General features: G+C 42.9%; 1 protein-coding gene across 2 annotated transcripts; it reads left to right on the top strand.

Moving 5' to 3' along the window:
- Window positions 1-987: 987 nt before the first annotated feature.
- LOC101861964 (zinc finger CCCH domain-containing protein 13) lies at window positions 988-16,162 on the top strand. Of its 2 annotated transcripts, none has more exons than XM_005101940.3 (5): window positions 988-1,086; window positions 4,711-5,036; window positions 6,118-6,225; window positions 6,977-7,140; window positions 8,957-16,162. In XM_005101940.3, exons 2-5 carry the CDS (start codon window positions 4,827-4,829, stop codon window positions 15,843-15,845), a joined length of 7,371 nt encoding a protein of 2,456 aa, XP_005101997.1. In that variant the 5' UTR covers window positions 988-1,086; window positions 4,711-4,826; the 3' UTR covers window positions 15,846-16,162. The 2 variants fall into 2 exon arrangements, with proteins under 2 accessions (XP_005101997.1, XP_035826570.1); XM_035970677.1 differs by lacking the exon at window positions 988-1,086 and adding an exon at window positions 3,836-4,588.
- Window positions 16,163-18,858: the final 2,696 nt, after the last annotated feature.

Consider the following 18,858-nt stretch of genomic DNA (forward strand, 5'->3'; position numbering starts at 1 on the left):
CGTCCTTTTCCTCGTTTGAGTGCGTGTGTACCCTCCAGAAATACACACAGGGAGAGTCGCAATCGTCTAGGAAACTATGTAATAACTATGCATTGTGCCTACTTGTATTGGATATCATCAGGAAGAGTGATGGCTAGACGGTAATGACAATTAAGGCCGCTTTCCCTGGGAAGAGAAGTCTCTAACTTATCATGTTATTCTCATAGTCTGTGACGTTTGCTATCAATGTTAAGGTGATTCATATGAGAAAGATTTTAATTTGGACCCCTACACCACCCATGAATCCTCCCTCCCTCCCTCCCTCTCTCCCTCTCTCTCTCTCTCTCTCTCTCTCTCTCTCTCTCTCTCTCTCTCTCTAAATTTGACCAAACTTCACCCCATCCTTTTGATTACTAAAATAAAAAATTTCGTCCAATCCACATTACTGTCAGAAGCGCGCCGAACAAAAATAACAACAAAGGTTTCCCGCAACGAAAGAGCTCTCAGGGTAAATTTGCCACTTTGCCCATTTTTTAAAAGAGTAGCCTAAAACTGATCTGATGTGTTTTCCTTTATATTTTTTGCATCCTACAAAAATGAGAAATACATTACGACTTTTGGGGAATTGGAGAAAGGAAATTCAATTACAATATTTTTTCAACTGATTTCAGTTGTATTTGGGTTTTTATTTTATTTTTAAAATAATTATTGTACCTTTACAACTTCAAGAATTGCCAATGTTGCTTCAAATTGACTTTTATTTATGTACAAGCATAATATTATGTTCAGATTCACATGCATAATATATCATAGTACATCATATCATTATATTTACTGGGATCCTCAGATGGTATGACATCGTATAGATCTAAATCTATTGCAACTAGCCTAGGATAAGCTATTCAGACCACAAGCTCTTAGCCTAACATTGAAATTGTCTCAACGCTAATTAGATCTAGCATTGTTTGGAAATAACTGGCAACCAAAAATAACGGTCGAAAAAATAATAGATCTCTAGCCTAGTAGTTAGTCAGTCAGGCCTTGAAGCAAACTGCAAGAATCTAACACAGCAAACTGCAAACACATCAGAGTGTAACTAAACTTTTGGTTGGTACTTTCGTTATTTATTACTATTATTTGTTCTTCGTTCCCAGCATAGATCTTCTAGTTCTATTTGTATCCCCAGAAAGTGCCTTGCCTTTTTATTTTACATGACTGAATGCTTCACTTCACTTGCTGCAAGTGCAAGGCCCAAGACCAAGACTTGCTTGGACTTGGTCTTGGTGGCAGGCTTCTCATTCTCAGTCTCAGGCCTAGAAAAACCGTGGGTGGACTGCTCAAGGTATCATTATCATGTAGCCTAGAGAGTAGACTTCAGTAGTGAGTGACTTGGAATAATATCTAATCAAGGGTAAATTTTTACTTTCACTCCCACACACTGATGCACTGCTTTGGCTTTGGGGGTCAAACTGCAGAGTATTATAATTGTTTACCCAACCGGACCCAAATGAAGGGGAACGATTGAAAAATATAAGTAAAAAAGGAAGAGGCTAGCCGTATTGACAGTTAGACACAAGCCCAAGCGGATAGTGAGAGTTCGACAATTGAACACCATTGGCCAATATTTATGGCCGTCTTTATTCGGACTCGAGTCCGAATAACATTTTTTCTTTGAAGTGACTATTTCTCCGAACGTTCGGAGAAATAGTGCCGATCTTTATTTCTCCGAACGGTTTCCAGCTTCCGGTCTCGTGATTTTTTGCCTATTTATTGCGAGAGTTCGGCGCCAACTTTCATTCTGCCTCTGATCTGGGAAGGAACACCGCATGACAAGCCCGCCTACAGACAACCTTCAGTAACACCCACCACACACACACCACCATCATGCACATGTACACACACTAACTAAACATGACCAGTGGGCAACTTTTGAACGTATGACGAACTGAGCTGTGGATGGAGAGACAGTATACTGTGAGTGAAAGAGCGGGTGAAAGGAAGAATGTGCGAGAGTATCCACAGGCGACAGCAACTACAAGTACAAGACGACGACACCGACCCCTGGCCTGGTCCACAGCTCACGAAAGAAAGGAATGCAGCTCAGGCAGTGTTTTGCCTATATTATTGTCCATGGTTCGCAGGGTGCAAGGGAATGAGTGAGATTTTCTTTGTGTGTGCCTGGAGGGAGGGGGTGGGGTATAATGAAAGTCATGCGGACAGGGATGAGCCGCGGGAGAGAACACGGGAATTGAATGAATGAGTGAAACTGAAAGAGACGAATAACTCATGAGCCCTGGAGTGAATGGATCCTGTGTTTCTATTTTGTATACTTTGAACTGTTACTGAATAAAGGCTGAAATAAAGCCCGAAAAACAAACACACACACACACACACACTCCTCACTCTCCACTTACTACCACACACAGACACACTCACACACGCACATACATACGCACACACACACACACACACACACACACACAGGAGCAAATTTTTGGGTCTATATGTATTTCAATTTTCAAGAGCTAGATAGTCTACAGATTTTTAGATGAGTGTAAAAACGTGAAAAAGGAAGGTTTCACAACAGAAAGAAATCAAAATTAGAACAGCCCATGAACAACAACAAACATTAAAAAATAAGGGCGAGTGTCCACCTGTCCGAAGAAGATTGGCTGTTTTAACCCTAAATGTGCGTAATTTTAAAAAAAAGTAGCCTACAGGATATTACATATATATATGTAAATTATGGAATCACACACATTAAGGGGCTTTGCCAGTGTCAGTACATTGGTCGCAGCAGTTCTATGTGTCGTTATCAATAACCCTCCGTAGATCTAGATCTAGATCTAGACAGCACACGAGTGAACACAACACATTGCGTTTAAGAGCAGTACCCTTCATAGGGAACACGCCATATCTGTAGCGAAAAACTGTTTGGAACTGTAGCATTTCTTTATATAAATATTTACTGAGGACATTTTTTGGACCGCTTGAACCATATATTGTATACGAACAATCTTTGGTAGGCCTATACTATAATTATAGATCTATATAATATCCGAAATTTGCGGGAAAGGATGAGATTTCAGAGTGTTCGGAGAAATAGTGCCCAGCTTTATTTTCCCGAACGTTCGGAGAAATAGTGCCGGCCTTTTTTCTTTTTCGGACTCGAGTCCGAATATAAAAATTTCTTATTCGGTAGCCATGCCAATCGGGCTCGGCGAAAATTTGGTCCCCATTTGCGGATGATTTTGCGGACCCGGCCGAAGCGTAGGTGACTAACTTTGTCAACCTCGGGCTGCTCTATTTCCGAACCAATCCAAATGAAACTCGGCATACAATCAGAAAATAGGACAAGAAACTAATATTATGTGGATGTTGAAGTTCGTACACATAAATTAACCTATACTTTTGGTGTCTAATTTTGCGAGCCCGACCGAACTCTACCTGCCAGTTTTCTTTTTCTTTTTTTTTTCAGATTTTGAGAACAGTTTGAACTTAAATTTTTGCCCCTCAAACTAAAAAGGCAAGCCTTTTGTCTTAAGTTAAAATAAAATATTATTAACACTTTGTCGTCATATTTTGGGGAAAATCCAAAGAATCTGGGTGGTAAAAATCGCCAATCGGCGAGATGAGGGGCAAAGTGTAGACCCATTTAGCGCTTAACTTGCATTGTGTGAAGCCTATCAAGGGGCATTATTGATGTGGCTTTTAGTATTTTTGCTAAGATAATATAAAAGTGGACTTGGGAAGCTTTGTGCACAAACTCCTCCCTTATTACCTAACCCGCACCTTTGAAACTTTGCAGGCGTCCACAGCATCCATGTGGCTCGGACCTAACTTTTAAAAATCCACGCAGACTGCTTTCCCTTTTCCGAAATGCTTTGTTTCGTCCACACAGTTCTAATCTTGGGGAAGTCCGTCTTCTAAGACTCCATTGTAGACAAGTGAGGGTTCCGTTCAGTAGCCGTGCGCAACAATTCCACACTTTTGAAACTCTGGAGCGTACAACCACGAAAGCGGAATAGAAGAGAATCAATCGATACATCCATTATATCGGCAACTTGTTAATGCACCGATCGTTCCTTTCATCGAAAGGGGGCCCAGCTACTTTGATTATATTTATGATTGGATCTTGTAGTTGTTTTGGAAACCATGCTTTGAAAAGCTTTTATTGATTTGCTGCCAATGTAAAAATATATTATGTAATCATCAAGGAGGTCTCATGGATTTAATTTGTCTGTTGTTGACATTCCTGAAGATGACCTTTTCACTTTCTATTTACACTTGTTGTGTGGATGGACAGAGTTTTCCAAAGTATGCAATTTATGCAGTGTCATATGTGATGTAGGCAATTTTTTCATGATCTATTTTGTGTGTTTGTTTTTGCATGTCATTCACCTGTGCTGGGGATGAGATAGGTAAAAAAAAAACCAGTAGGCCTAAATTTTTTTCTTTCAGATTTGGTTTCAGTTTCAGTATGAGAAATGTTTTAGAGCAAAACAGTGAAATAAAGTACAGTGTAATGTTACATACATCATGTACATCAGAGAAATAAAAGTAAGGAAAAAAAACAACCAATAAGCGCATCTTCCCCCATTAACACAAAGTAAGTAAGGAAACATTAGTTTTAAGTTGTCCAGTACATTTTCAATTTCTGTTTTCTTCACATTAATGGTTTTGTGAAGTGTTCACCTCATTTTGATTACTCTTTGCTTTCTTTCTTTACAGAAAGAAACTGGAGTGGGACTTGTAGTTCTTCTTGCGTCAGATGCTTTGTTTTTACGACGAAAGAGAACCTGAGCGGACTTAAATTGGAAAGCTGTTGATAAAAAACCTAAAACAAGATGGATATAGATGATATGTGTCAAGACATCTTCAGGCGTCCCGGGTCGACACCGTTTAGCCCGAGGAAGTACGAAGCGGCGCTCATGAGATCAGGCTACGAATCAAGTGCGGAGGAAGGCAGTGTGGACATTTACGGGGACCTGCAGTCTATGGACAGTTTTCCGTCAAACCCTGAATCGTCGGAGCAGTTCAAACTGCTTTCAGAAACGGTAATTTTTCAGTGTCTTAATCACAATGCATGTTGTACTTGGAGTTCTTCATAATTCCTCCCTTTTGATGTTGTATTTCAAAATCTGTTAACTGTTGAAGATAAATTTGGAAAGGATACACATCATTATTGCAGAATTACAAAGTTCTATCTGCTCAGTAGGCCTACCTTGTTTTGAGAAAGTTGACGCCAAAGATTTTGAGCTTCACATCCTGTCAAGCTCTTTTAAATGCAATTCTTTCAATATCTTGATAACAACCCTGAATGAATTTGATAGAGCAGATAGAGAGCAGTTGGTTTTTGATCTCATGGTCATAGTAAAATTTCCCTAAAATTAGATATTTCACGAGGTTCCCCATTTTTTCAAGTTAGGCATTATGATATCAACTTCTTCACTCTTGATCCTTTTCTCAGTCACACTCACATATCAGGCTTATAGCATGGTGTTTTCTTTGGTTGTAATACAACAACATACCATCACCTTTGTCTCAGCTGGTAAATGATTACTGAAGACTTTAGATTAGAATTAACTTTGAGAAAAATGAAGTTTTTGTTTTTTTGAGGCAATCATAATATTTCAACCCATGCACAGCTAAGACATGGATGGTGATCAGATATGGTTCTAGTGGTACTGACACACATTTGATGCAGCTTTTGATATGATGTAATGTGCACTGCTGCTTGGGATGATTGGGCAGTTGATTTTGAGACACGGTAAAGCTGTAGAGGCCTTACAAAGACAGCATAAAAACACATGGCCTTCATAAATGAGAGTTTGAAAAGTACACTTTTTCTTCAGTACACCTTATCATTTATTACTGAGAACTTCTCAATGTCTGATTTTGGGGCATGATAAAATGAAATAATGTTCACTGGACAGGTTCTTGGATGCGAGCTAAAAAATGTTGACATGTGCTATTTTTTATTTTTGTAATTTGGGGATAATAGGATCATGAAGGTTTACTGCGCACACTTAGTGTAATCTTTGTTTCTTAAAGTGGTGTACGGTTGGTTTATATCACTCAAAAGTTTGTTTCCTCTCTTACATCATGATCAAATGTCTCTGCTTGTATACTCTTCAGGCGTGCCATGTGCCATCTCCAGTCAAAATTGAGAGAAAAAATGCGGATGCAGTCCGTCTTGATTTGTTCACTGATGTACTGGCGTCAGATGTCTCACAGAGGGAAAAGGTGAGAGCAATTGTACAGTTTACTTTTTGTATCATGTATGTTCTCTCTTTTCAGCAAGTGCTAGACCGATAAATGTTTGCTTGAAATGGTCCGGTTCTCAACACTTTGCCGCCTGATGGCAAAGTGTTAAGGGAAGGTGTTATGGGGGTTTCGTTTATTGTATGTAGGGTAGGTTCCTTCTTCTGTCTTGAGGCTTAGAGAATTCATTTGAACTTCAACGGAAAATATAGTCTGGTATTGGTATCTTGAGTATTGCTAATCAGCGTCTGCTTTTGTTGTTGTGGGTTTTTTTTACTTTCATTGTTTTCACTATGGCCAGTATTGAGGGTACTTGGTTAATGTGTGCTCCTTGTGGGGGGTTTGCAGGTGCTCTGGTGTGGTTTTCTCCTTTTTTCCTGTCAAACATCTATCGTCTTTGTCTCCCCTCCTTTTTTTGTTTTTGATTCTCTCTTTGTGACACAATTGATCTTGGGCACATGTTTGACCTTATTGTATTGCAAGTGCAGGAAAACTATTACTACAACTAAAAATAGTTTGTGTGCTCCTTTTACTTCCTTTTGGCATTTTATTTATTCTACCTAACCCCTTCCTGGTGAAATGCGACCTTCGTTGTGTCGAATAACCGTAAATTTACCTCAACAAAGACTATCTCTGTGTTTCTGGTTTCTCAAGATGAGTACGAGAACAAAATTTACACCTAAGTTTCGAGCGAGGTGCATTTTCACCTTTTCATGTTATTCTTTTCCATCAGATGCGAAAGCAAATGGAGGAAATGGAGAATAAGTACCGGCAGCTGGAGGAAGAAAACAAAAGTCTGGCGGCCACTAAAGTGCAGCTGTGTAAGAACCTGTCCTCTCTGCTGCTCACCGCCCGCGCTGAACTGCAACAGAAAGACGAGGAGCTCCACAGGCTGAGGTAGGGGAACGGGTGGTTGGCGGGTGCTCTGGTGGGGTTTGCTTCCTCTTTTCTATCAAACATCTATCGTGACAGCGAGCTCATATGACCTTATGCAGTTGCATGCGCCGTAAAACTCTTACTAAATCAAAAAAATATCCATCTTCCTTTTATTTCCTCCTTTTTTGTGTTTGTTACTCTCTTGTGATACCTCTAAGCTTTGGCACTCATATCATGACCTTATTGTGTTGCAAGTGCCATTGTAAACTTACTATAAAACTAAAACTGAGGTAGGGAGGTGGCTACATCCTTACTCTTCAGTGTGCTGACTGAGAGGAAGGGTGATGCTGGTGGTGGAGGTTCTAATGTGTTCATTGATGTGGTTTGGTCTTTCTCCTTTCTCTTTCAGATTTACTATAATTAATTATTAATCTATTATGATTGAAATATGGTCATTGTCATTTTCGATTGTGGAGACTCTTCGTATACTACATTCTTCTTCTTCTTCTTCTTCTTCAGTGGGTGGTTGGCGGGTGCTCTGGTGTGGTTTGCTTCTTCTTTCCTGTCAAACATCTATCGTCCTTTTCTCCCCTCCTTGTATTTTGTGTATGTTACTCTCTTGTAACACCTCTAATCCTTGGCACTTATTTGACCTTATTGTGTTGCAAGTGCCGTAAATCTGTTACATGTACATGTTCTTCTTCTTCTTCTTCTTTTTTCTTCTTCTTCTTCTTCTTCTTCTTCTTCTTCTTCTTCTTCTTCTTCTTCTTCTTCTTCTTTTTCTCCTTCTCCTTCTCCTCCTCCTTCTTCTCCTTCTCCTCCTCCTCCTCCTCTTCCTCTTCCTCTTCCTCCTCCTCCTCCTCCTCCTTTGCAACATTTTTGTTTATGAGTAGGGTCAAGCACAAAGCCCCTTTTTCTGAAGATGTGGCTTAATGACCACCTATATTTTTTTAAGCAAAGTTTGAAATAGTGATGCTAATTTCATGTTTTCAAAGCTTCTCTTTCCGTCTTTATCAACTAATGATTTTTTAAGTGTAATTTTTTAGCGTGTGCAGTGGGTTGGGGATGATAAGGAATGTGTCGGCTCATATGTCCACTCGGAATTGAGCGCGATATAAATGCCATTTATTATTATTAGTATTATTATTATTATTGTTATTATTCCGGAAGGAGTTGCAAAGCTTCCAGTGGTAAAATTACTTTCATGAGCATCTGGTTTAACACTTTGCTTCCTGTTGTAAATGACTCGGAACAGAAAAGGAAGCAAAGGCGTAAATGTAAAGACGCATGTCATCATCATGGTTACTGTTGTTGTGTATCATATTTAAAGATGTGATGTTGACTTTTTGCCATTTGCTTTAAAGGACAATGTTTGTCCATGGGTGTTTGGCGGGTATTCTGGTGGGATTTGCTTCTTCTTACCTATCAAACACCTATCGTCTTTATTCCCCCCTCCTTTTTTGTGTTTGTTACTCTCTTGTAACACTTCTAATCTTCGGCACTTACATGACCTTTTTATGTTGCAAGGTTGCAAGTGCCGTAAAACTCTTACTAAACTAAACAAAACTAATCTTCGGCACTTATATGACCTTATTATGTTGCAAGTGCCGTAAAACTCTTACTAAACTAAACAAAACTAATCTTCGGCACTTATATGACCTTATTATGTTGCAAGTGCCTTAAAACTCTTACTAAAACTAAAAACTCTCCTCTTTTTTGTGTTTGCTACTCTCTTGTAACACCTCTAATCTTCAGCTTTTATATGACCTTATTGTGTTGCAAGTGCCGTAAAACTCTTACTAAAACTAAACTGAAATGTTTGTGGTTTGTGTGACAGGAGGACAGTTGCGGACTACTCGCAGAGACCCAGAAGTCCCGCCGTTGGTGGCTCAGGGTCCGAGTCCGTGCACGGTGCAAGACGAGCTCAGGGTTCTTCATCGGGGAGAGGAGGCGGAACAGACGACAGGAGGAGGGGACATAACTACGACAGGCATGCTGCGCCCGACTCTGGGCCCGCTGATCATTACGAGTACAGAACCAGGGAAGATTATCAAGTTGGATCTGAATCAAGAGATCCCATCCGAGCGGAATCGAGAGACTATCCAGTGAGATCCGAGTCTAGAGACTATCCAGTGAGATCTGAGTCTAGAGGCAATCCAGTAAAATTGGAATCGAGAATTGTATCAGAGCATTCGCAGGAGAGGAGTGTTGTGTATGGTAGTCATCGGAATCATCCCAGGACACAGGCACCTTCCGTGGACTCTGATGCTGCGACTAGTCGCGACCCGAGGGGGGCTCAGGATTCTGGGTGGGATCCCCACCATCAGAGGCTGTCGTCGTGCAATGTCGGTGGTCGCAGCCATCCGGAGGAGAGGAGAGAGGACACTTGTTTTGTTTCTGATTCTTCCGGTGGAGGAGGGGGCAGCGGAAGCCAGTTTGATTTGCGCAACAAGTTGTCTCGGCGGAGCCAGACCGAGGTACGTACGCTGGTGAACGACGAGTCGGGGGATAACAACACACGCAACAGTTTAAAGAGAGCGTCGTCTCGATCGACAGACGAAGCCCCGGCGGAGAGAGGCACTACCAAACCCCCACACCCGTCCTCGGGACGCGACGGCTCAAGCAGACTGTCCCCACCAACGAGCAAGCTGCGGAAGACGAGTGCTTCATCAAGAGAAAGTAGCAAAAGTTCGGTGAGGGACAAATTGAAAGTGGAAATTGGCCAGTCGTATTCTTTGGCTGGCTGCCAGGGTGTCGCCTCTCGGAGGAAATCTAGCGAAACGCCGTCACCCAGTTCGAAAGGCAGGCCAGAGAATGCGGAAAGACATGGCACGATAAAACCCAAGAAGATCAGTTTCTCTCCTGCCTCCAAAGATCAGAAAACGGGCAAAGTTGGAGAATCTAGTCGATGCCTTGAAGGGGAAAGGCCAAGTGAGAAGGGTGAATCGACTGGTGGTGAGAAACAACGTAGAACAGACAGAGCAGAGGAGTCGTCGCTCCAACCGCATCCTCCCATTTCCTCCAGCTCGGGAGCGAGAGACAGTGAGCAGATGATGCACGACCACAAAAGCAGACATAATGTGTCGGTTCCTGCCTCAAACACAGAGGTGACACCTGGACCCTCCCACGATTGTGATGAGACCAGGCTACACCAGACTGTGCCTTGTGAAACACCTGCTGATAAATCTGGGAGTGAGGAGAGAAAGAAAAAACTGGAGAGGCAATCGTCTGGTCATTCATCAAAACAGGATGGTGTTTGTGAGGAGAAGACAAATTTTGATGCGTTATCAGATAAAAGTCGTCTTGCTAGAGATAATGAGAAGCTGTACCTCAAACACAGGCCGTTCAGGTCCGTAAGATCTACTGCAGCTTCGTTCTTTGGCTCTCTCTCTGACGAAGAAAACAGCTCGGTTTCCAACTCGACTACTCCTTTCACTCACGTAAATACACCGCTGAAATCCACACCAGCGACCAGGGAAAGGAGCAATTCTTACTCAGGAGACAATACACTTCCTTTTGAAACCAAAGCCTCCGAGGATACAAATTCCTCCAAATCAGTGTCAGGTTTGCACTTTAAGAAGGGCTTTATCAAGAACTTCAACAACCTGAATGGGGACAGCACCGCGAGGTCTGATACAGCTCCGGCTTTTCCCGTCTCGTCGGAGGTACCCACCGTGGAGGTGATAGACGTGGACCTGGAGGATGGGAACCAAAACGGCAACAACAACAACAACAACGGCCAAGACTGTGGTGAAACGGACGACGGGCTATTTACCAAACCCGAGATCATGCTATCGTCCTCCTCCTCCAAGTCCTCGTCCCGCGAGTCCATGGATCAAGGCTCGTCTTCCTCCAGCTCCAAGGAGAGCGCGACGAGAGACACCCTGGCGCCGACCCCTGTGATCACCAACATCGTGTGTACGTCCAACCTGATCATGCTGGGCGAGGAAGAGGCCAGCTCGAGCGCCTTCCCCAGTCCCCACAAGCCGCAGCTGTTACCCTCTGAGTTCTACCCCCCAGGCCAGAGGGGGCAGCTGGCGGACGGAATCTCACATTTCAGGCACATCAGAGGCCCCTCGGAGATCATTCGGAGGGTTAGCGTGTCTGAAACAGAGACGTCGGAGCTTCTGTCTGACGGGGGTGCAAAGGAGAGGCTGGGGGATATAGCAGAGTCCTCTGATGATGAGCCACAAACTGCTTCTGACAAACCGAGTAAAAACAAAGATGAGAAAGATCGGGCTTGTAAAAGGAAAACTGAAAGAAAATCCAAGAAGAATAAGAATGTGACAGAGGAACAGCATAATATGGGGGGATCAACTGGTAAAGAGTCTCAAGTCGACACAGACAAGGCATCGAGGAAAAAAGATGAACGGGATGCAAGTGGAGCTGGTAAAAGTCGCATCCGAACGACTGAGAATAAGATCTCCGGTGAAGAAAAGTGTAGTCGTATTGAGTCCTCGGAGACCGTGCCCGAAGTAAAAATTGACGGCAACAAGACTTCACGGGACAGAAAAGGGAATGGGACTAGCAAGAGCAGAGTTCAGGACAAAAGTAAAGAGAAGAAGAAAGAGAGTATGGACCAGTGTGATAAATCAGAATCTTTCACCAAAGTACCGCAGCTTGATGAGAATACGGTTGTTGGGAATAAAACGGAAAGAGTGCAATCTAGTAAAGGCAAAGATCACATCAAAACTACCCAGAGTAAGGAGCTGAGGGAAGAAGGCAGTAGTGGTAGAACTTGTGTGGAAGGTATGAAGACTTGCCCCATAGAAAATCCTAAAGGAAGGAAAGAGCAAGAGAAAAGAGAAAAGGCTCCCCTTGTGGAAGGTCCCAAAGGAAGGAAGGAGCAAGAGAAAGAAGCCAAGTCTCGCCTTGTGGAAAATCCCAAAGGAAGGAAGGAGCAAGAGAAAGAAGCCAAGTCTCGCCTTGTGGAAAATCCCAAAGGAAGGAAGGAGCAAGAGAAAGAAGCCAAGTCTCGCCTTGTGGAAAATCCCAAAGGAAGGAAGGAGCAAGAGAAAGAAGCCAAGTCTCGCCTTGTGGAAAATCCCAAAGGAAGGAAGGAGCAAGAGAAAGAAGCCAAGTCTCGCCTTGTGGAAGATCCCAAAGGAAGGAAGGAGCATGAGAAAGGAGAAAAGGCTCGCCTTGTGGAAGATCCCAAAGGAAGGAAAGAGCATGAGAAAGGAGAAAAGGCTCGCCTTGTGGAAAATCCCAAAGGACGGAAGGAGCATGAGAAAGGAACAAAAACTTGCCTTGTGGAAGAAACCTATGGAGAAAATGATATGGAGTTGTCAGTCTCGGACAGCGAAACACAGGAAGAGGGAGGGCTGCAGAATCTGGAGAGTGAGCCAGAAGAAACGAAGGCCTGGATGCGTGTGGTGGAAAAGCAGTGTGAAAATGTTCTCAAGAAAACGCTGCAAGCATTCAAGAAGGAAATGTTCCAGAGTGGTAAAGTGAACAAAAGCAGACTGGAGAAGAGGCTGCATGGTTTAGAATTTTACAAAGCCGTTGAACAAGGACAAGTTAGTCATGTGTCCAAGAAGCCAGAGTTTTCTCTAAGTGGAAAAAAACGGGTTTCCACTTTGTCTCTGCAAGAAAAAGACGCTGTAAAGTTTGTACAAAATTCTTCTAGTGCTAGAGAAAATTATGCTGTCCAGTCACATGTAGAGAGTCAAGAGACCGGTGACACAGGCACTACTTCAGTGCAGAGGCTGTGTGGGCGCCTGTTGTCTGCAGCAGAAGGTGGATCAACTAATCCAGTCAGCCTGGAGGAGGGAGAGGCATCTCTCAGTGACCATCAAGACAACCGACCTCCAGCTATCTTCCGTCAGAGAAAGCAAGATGCCAGGACTGGTGCTACTGTCGTCCAACAGCAGTGTCGTGCGTCTCCCGACAGTTTCCTGGTCACCTCGTCCGACCATCACCAGCCCCAACTGTCGAGGTTGGCGTCTGTCGCAGCGTGTCGTCAGCAGAGTTCCTCCCCACTGTCCCATCACCTGGAGCCGGACAGCACCAGCGATCCCTGGACAGACTCGCAGAAAATTGGTGACCAGTCTAGCTTGGAGAACCCTCAGACTCGAAGCAGTCCTCCTCCAAGGAGGGAGAAGCATCCCCGAGCTGAGAAAGTCCCAGCTGCCCTTGAGAAATGTGGAGAATTGAAGAAACGCCAGTCTAGTCTAGATACAGGTGATAAATCAGCACGTTCTTTTTCCAGCCTGGAAGCGGTGAATTGTGAGAGTGCTGAGAAAGTTAGTTTGGTCGCATATCAGCTCCATCTCTCTTCTGGCAGCAGTAATGAGGATGACAGTGATAAAGAAATAGCTGCTTCAAGAAAGAAAAGTAAACCGCGGCTGGAAGAAAATCATAACAAAGCCGGAGAAACTGGGCCAGGAAGGCCGTGCCTTGTGTCAAAGTCGGCGAAGTCTTCCTCTGAGGCGGAGGAATCTGACGACACGACTCCCACAGGTACACCTAAAAAGGTCAAAGTGCGGAGAAGTGTTAGCGAAAGGTCCCGGAGAATGAGGACATCGAACTGTGATTTGGAAAACAAGGAGGAAAAGATTGTTTGCAAGAAAAGGTCTCGCAGTGAATTTGAAAACAAGAGGGAGAAGTCTGTGAGGAGGAAGAGGTCCAGTGATGAGTTCAAAAGTCAGAGAGATACGACATTTGTGCTGGATGAGGAGGCGAGAGATGGCCCTGACGTGAGACCAGGACCGGAGATTGTTCACGCCGTGCCGGCTTTTGCCCTGGCTGAGATCAGTTTGATGGATGGAAGCCTGTCTGAGTTTGACTGTGACGTTAAAAGCCTGAAGCCGATGCCCAGAGCCAGTGACAAGGAAAATGCAAATAGAATGTTGGAAGCCAGCGGTATTAGAAGTTTTAAAAAGCCAGAGGCTGAAGAAGTAAAAAGTGACGCAGGAAAACCCAAGGCTTCAAAAGGCAAAGTGAAAAATACACATTCAGAAGATTCTGTCTCTTCAGACTCTTCTGTTGATGAAGTACAAGGCTCAGGTGACCAGCATTCAGAAGGTACAGATTTTTCACCAGTGAAGAAGTCAGCTGCTCCTGTGAGACACTCAGAGACTGAACGCGATGTTTCTACTGAAGATACCAAGCCCCAGGAAAATCCAAGTCCCATAAAACACTTCAGAATGGTGAAGAGTGCGTCGTCAAAAAGTGAGATGGTTGAGGGAGAGCCATGCACTATAAAAGACTTTAGGGATGCAGGGAAAGAATCGGCCAAGAGCAGCTTGGTTCAAGAGGTGTCTTCGCCAGAAGGCAGTTCAACATGTGCTCGGCAATTGGCCTGGCAAGATTTAATAAGACGGCAGTTGGTGAAAACTGCAGGTGCTACTAAAACTACCACATCGCTGAAAAAGGCAGCTGATTTATGCAGTGATGAAGACATTCAGGGAAGAGTTGAAACTATGCAAGAATTTGACCACAACGACCCATTTCCCGACAGTCGGGTTTCAAAAGTTGGCAACGCCCTCAGTGAATCGGAGATCGCCAGGGCAGCCATGATGGCGGAGCGCAGTCAGTTCATGAGTCCGTACATCCACGTGGTGTCGGACGTAGACACGTGCGGGACCCCGACCAGCAGGCGTGATGAGCCAGACAGTCTATTCCTGGACAGGACTGGTCACGACGATCTTTTGTCTGGTGATGAACTGTCGGACGGGGATGTCCAGAGTCCTCGGAGATCTTCTACCGCAGAACTCGGCAAAGATCAAGCGTGTATCTCACAGTCTGAAAAGAAAAAGGTGGGCAGCAAGAGTAGAAGCGAGACGGGGATAACCCATGGCAGTGGACATGCCAGTGGTCGTGGCAATGTATGCCCAGAACACCAGTCCGATATGGAGGAAGGAGAAATATCAGATGACAATGACTCTATGTCCCCAGCTTGGGACAACCCTCAGAAGACAAAAGTCTCGGTTTCTGAGGCGAGGCAAGAAACAACAAACAAAACTTGTGCAGCAAAACGTGACTGTGAGAACACACCAGATGGTAGGCCCAGCTCTGTGAAAGCCAAAACCTTACCCCGTATACCAAAATTAAAGACACGAAGTCCTAGAAAATCTATCGGTCAAAGCAATGGGTGTGAAAATGAAAGTACTCCCTTTGAGTTGAAAAAACAGTTCATTGCTACCAAACGACGCAAACAGCTTGAGGGCCGTCGAAAAGAACAAGCCTCTATGTCTGCTCATTTGAGACAGGGTACTTATGAAGACAAGAGGAGACTCGTATCACCTCGAGAAGTTCCAGTCGCAGATTTATCTGCGAAACTGCAAAGCTCACGTGCGAGAAATGCTGAAGGGGGGAGGAAGAGGAGACCGTCTTCCTCTGAAGCAAGCGCTGGTGAAAAAGGTTCTGAGCATAAGCATCGTACATACAGTGAATGGCAGGAGAGGAAAGCCAAACAAAGTACATCAGACAGACACAGCAGTGAGAGGGGGTACTGGGCGGAGGATGCGGACCGCAGGAAGAGGGCTTGTGGCGAGCATGATGTCGTGGAGAGGATGTCTCGGGGAGGTCGTGAGAGTGACAGGTCAGCAAGAGGAGGGAGGGGGAGGGCTGGGAGAGAATCTGACCGACAGAACGAGGGCAGGAGATCGTTGTCCAGAAGTGAGGGCAGAAAGAGTAAAGACAACAAAGGCAAAGACTGTGGCTTGGTTGGTGTTGGGGAGCAGAGAAAGTTTACGGAGAGAGGCTTGCATAGTAAGAGATAGATCACGAGGAGGGACGGATAATCTGACCACTGAATGAGTTCTGATTCTGAGAAATATATGATCCAGGACTTCTCTGAGACGAAACATGGGGACATATTTTGACGAACGAGTAGACTCTCTTCACATGATCATAGTTGTTTCGCTGGCCACTGGGTGTGAGAGCAGCAGTCAGTAATTGGTTATTTTGTTCCCAACACTACTGTTACTTTGGGTTTTCAGACCACTCAGCTTGTTGCTTACTTTCATGTTTTTTGTTGCAGCACTGCAGTTAAAGCTGTGGGTGGTTAGAGGGCACCACTGGTAGGTCCTACTTCTTAATTTTCCCTCTGTTGTTTCTGTCTGTCTTAATTTTTTCCCAGCACTAAATGACCATTCTTGTGTCCATGTGCTTCTCTTTACTCAAAACAAGCAGTTGGAGCATTTTAGAGGAGACGTGCTGGAAAATGCAGGACTCTTGTAGCGACGCTTGAGAAAACATTTTTTACTTCTAGATAAAGACCATCTGTGATTGTTCACGGCGCTAGTATGAACGCACAGATTTGCTACTAATTTGAATACTCTTTTTACTCAAATGTATTTCCGATTTGTATTACATTTTATACAGAACTTTGGACCTTTCTTTATTACTCATCCTCTCAATAGTCTTGAAGTGTTTGCCCCAGTGAATCATCAAAATAGGTGGCATATATGTTATTACCTGCCGCAAATATCTTCCCTCAATGCTACGAGGTGTATTTAGACTTTTTGTAGGGGTAGGCCTTTTTATCTCGTTCTGCATTCTGTTAGAAAAAAAGATTCTATTCATATTGAGTCATATTACATGAATGAACTTGAGTAGATTTGTAAGTTCCCAGCTGTTATTGTTTTTCAGTGCCTATGTAGCTTTAGCTGTCTCCGGGGTTTTATACACCCCGTAGAATTTAGCAAAATTTGATCATTTTTTGTATAATTTCTTATTATTTTCTTTTGTCATTCTTTGTTAAAATTAACAGAATCACATATTTCATATTTTTGGGCTCAGTTTGCATAATTTCATAATTTTATTTGCATAAAACTGTGGGGACAGCTTTAGTATAGAGAGATCCTTTTTATCTTTCAAGACTCAAATTCATGCTAGGAGAGGAATTTCTCCCAAAGTGTTCTTTGTTTTATGATATTTCGGTCAGATGGCGAGATAGTCCAGGAGGAAATGTTTCAATCCCCCCCCCAATGCAATTGTTGCAGTATTGTGTTTATTATTTTTACTGGTAACGTTATCATCTTTATACATTGTGATTATATTATATTGCTTTTATGGCTGTTTCAAAATAAAGTTCCAGTCTGTTTTCAAATTTCAGTTTTGTCAGGTGATATGAATTTCTCATCTTATGAACGTTTAGTGGTCTGTTGTATCTTACTACCCACTGAGACATTTGTCATTTTTTAGATTTTATTTAACTCCCTTTTCAACACTTGTCAGGTAGAGGATTCGAACCATTCATTGGAAATATATTTGTGTACACCTACCTGAGCTCTTGGCTCGCCCTGGGGGACGGGTACTTTTGGTAGATGGATACTTGCTAAGAGTAACTATAGCGCTGTCAAAAATTCAAGGCGCAACTTATCCTCAAATATCCCTTTTACGGGTGAATCAATGTCATCCATACTTTGCACAGCAGTTTGTATAAATTTGTCTTAACTTAATCATATTTTTTCACAATTAAGGCTAGATTTTTAAAAACTTTTTTTTCATAAATTTCTATTTAAAAAATACTATAAATCTCCATCTCGCGGAAAATAGGATTTTTCACAGCACTTCCCATTTTTCACTCACATTTTGAATACCTAATATATGGCCTATGTCACAGCTCACCAATGACACTTTCTAATGGCAAAATTTGTTACTAGAAATTAATTTTATAGTGAACACATATTTTTGCACTAAAGGTTCTCAAAACATTGGTTCAATAACGATAGTGTCACGATTTGAAAAAAATGATAGATTTGCTTTTAAAAGCAATAATATTGCTCCAGCTGTAAACCTCTTAAAATTTGTAGAAACCACCCACTTGGATTTTTTTTTATTAAGGAATTTTCTAGAATACAGCTAGCAGATGTTTACAAAAATATTTATATTTTAAGGCAAATTGATACAAGTCATTGTGTAAAAGCTGGAGAGTACATGTTTGATAGTTTATAAGTTTAGGAAGTATTGAACATTAAGTTGCGCCTCGAGTATTTGACTGCACTACAAGAATGCTGTGTTCTACTTGGTGGTAGCAAAGATAGTAGCCTACATAACAAGATGGGCCACTCAGCCAAAAAAGTGTCCCCCGGAAGTTCGCTCTTTGCTTCAGAAGGCGCTGCAGTCTGTTTTGAAGCTCTCTTTCATTTTTCCAGAAGAAGAATAGGAATAGCACCTCCTTGCGTGCGCGGATCGACTGCTGTTCATCAGCAGTTCTGGTTCGTTCAGTGTGGAGTTTTAGTTTTTTAAATATTTGAATGACCTCTAGCCTTTCATTCTAAAGTCAAATGAAGAAAACAATCACCCTTTCCTCCGGAAGAGGTTTTTTTTGTCAGGGTAACCATTTTAAAAAAGCGTTCTTCCGAAATTCATTCAAAAACTTGCTAGTTTCACTTTGATTTTTTAAAACTCAAGTAGGATAACTCTGTTCGCAAAAGGTGCGCTTTTGCGAAGAGGGCACCACAGAATTTTGAGGACACTTTTTTAATGGGCTCAAAGAGAGAAGTGGCCCCTCTTGTTATGTAGAGTCTTTGGTGGTAGGGCAGGAGACAGGACTCTTGTCGCTACCCTAGAGTTACAAACTTCTATGTGCTCAGTCAAAAAACTTTGCTTCCTATTCTTCTTCTGCGTACCCGTGCTGGAGACCAGACCAGACCATCAATGATTTATTTATAGAGGCACCAGCCATCCATGTCCAGGTGCTGTTTTAGCCTCTTTTTCCTGTATTCGGATTAATAATATCTTTTTACCAATTTATTGGTTCCGCTTCTATGTACCCCATTTCTATGG

The sequence above is a fragment of the Aplysia californica genome, unplaced genomic scaffold, assembly GCF_000002075.1.
Source record: "Aplysia californica isolate F4 #8 unplaced genomic scaffold, AplCal3.0 scaffold00305, whole genome shotgun sequence".
In the NCBI taxonomy this organism is placed as follows: Eukaryota; Metazoa; Mollusca; class Gastropoda; order Aplysiida; family Aplysiidae; genus Aplysia; species Aplysia californica.

Bases quoted from the DNA above. Each gene is read 5' to 3' on its own strand.
- LOC101861964 (XM_005101940.3), top strand. From the start codon at position 4,827: ATGGATATAGATGATATGTGTCAAGACATCTTCAGGCGTCCCGGGTCG. The intron at 5,037-6,117 runs GTAATTTTTCAG...TATACTCTTCAG, and splicing joins TCAAACTGCTTTCAGAAACG to GCGTGCCATGTGCCATCTCC. The intron at 7,141-8,956 runs GTAGGGGAACGG...TTTGTGTGACAG, and splicing joins GAGGAGCTCCACAGGCTGAG to GAGGACAGTTGCGGACTACT.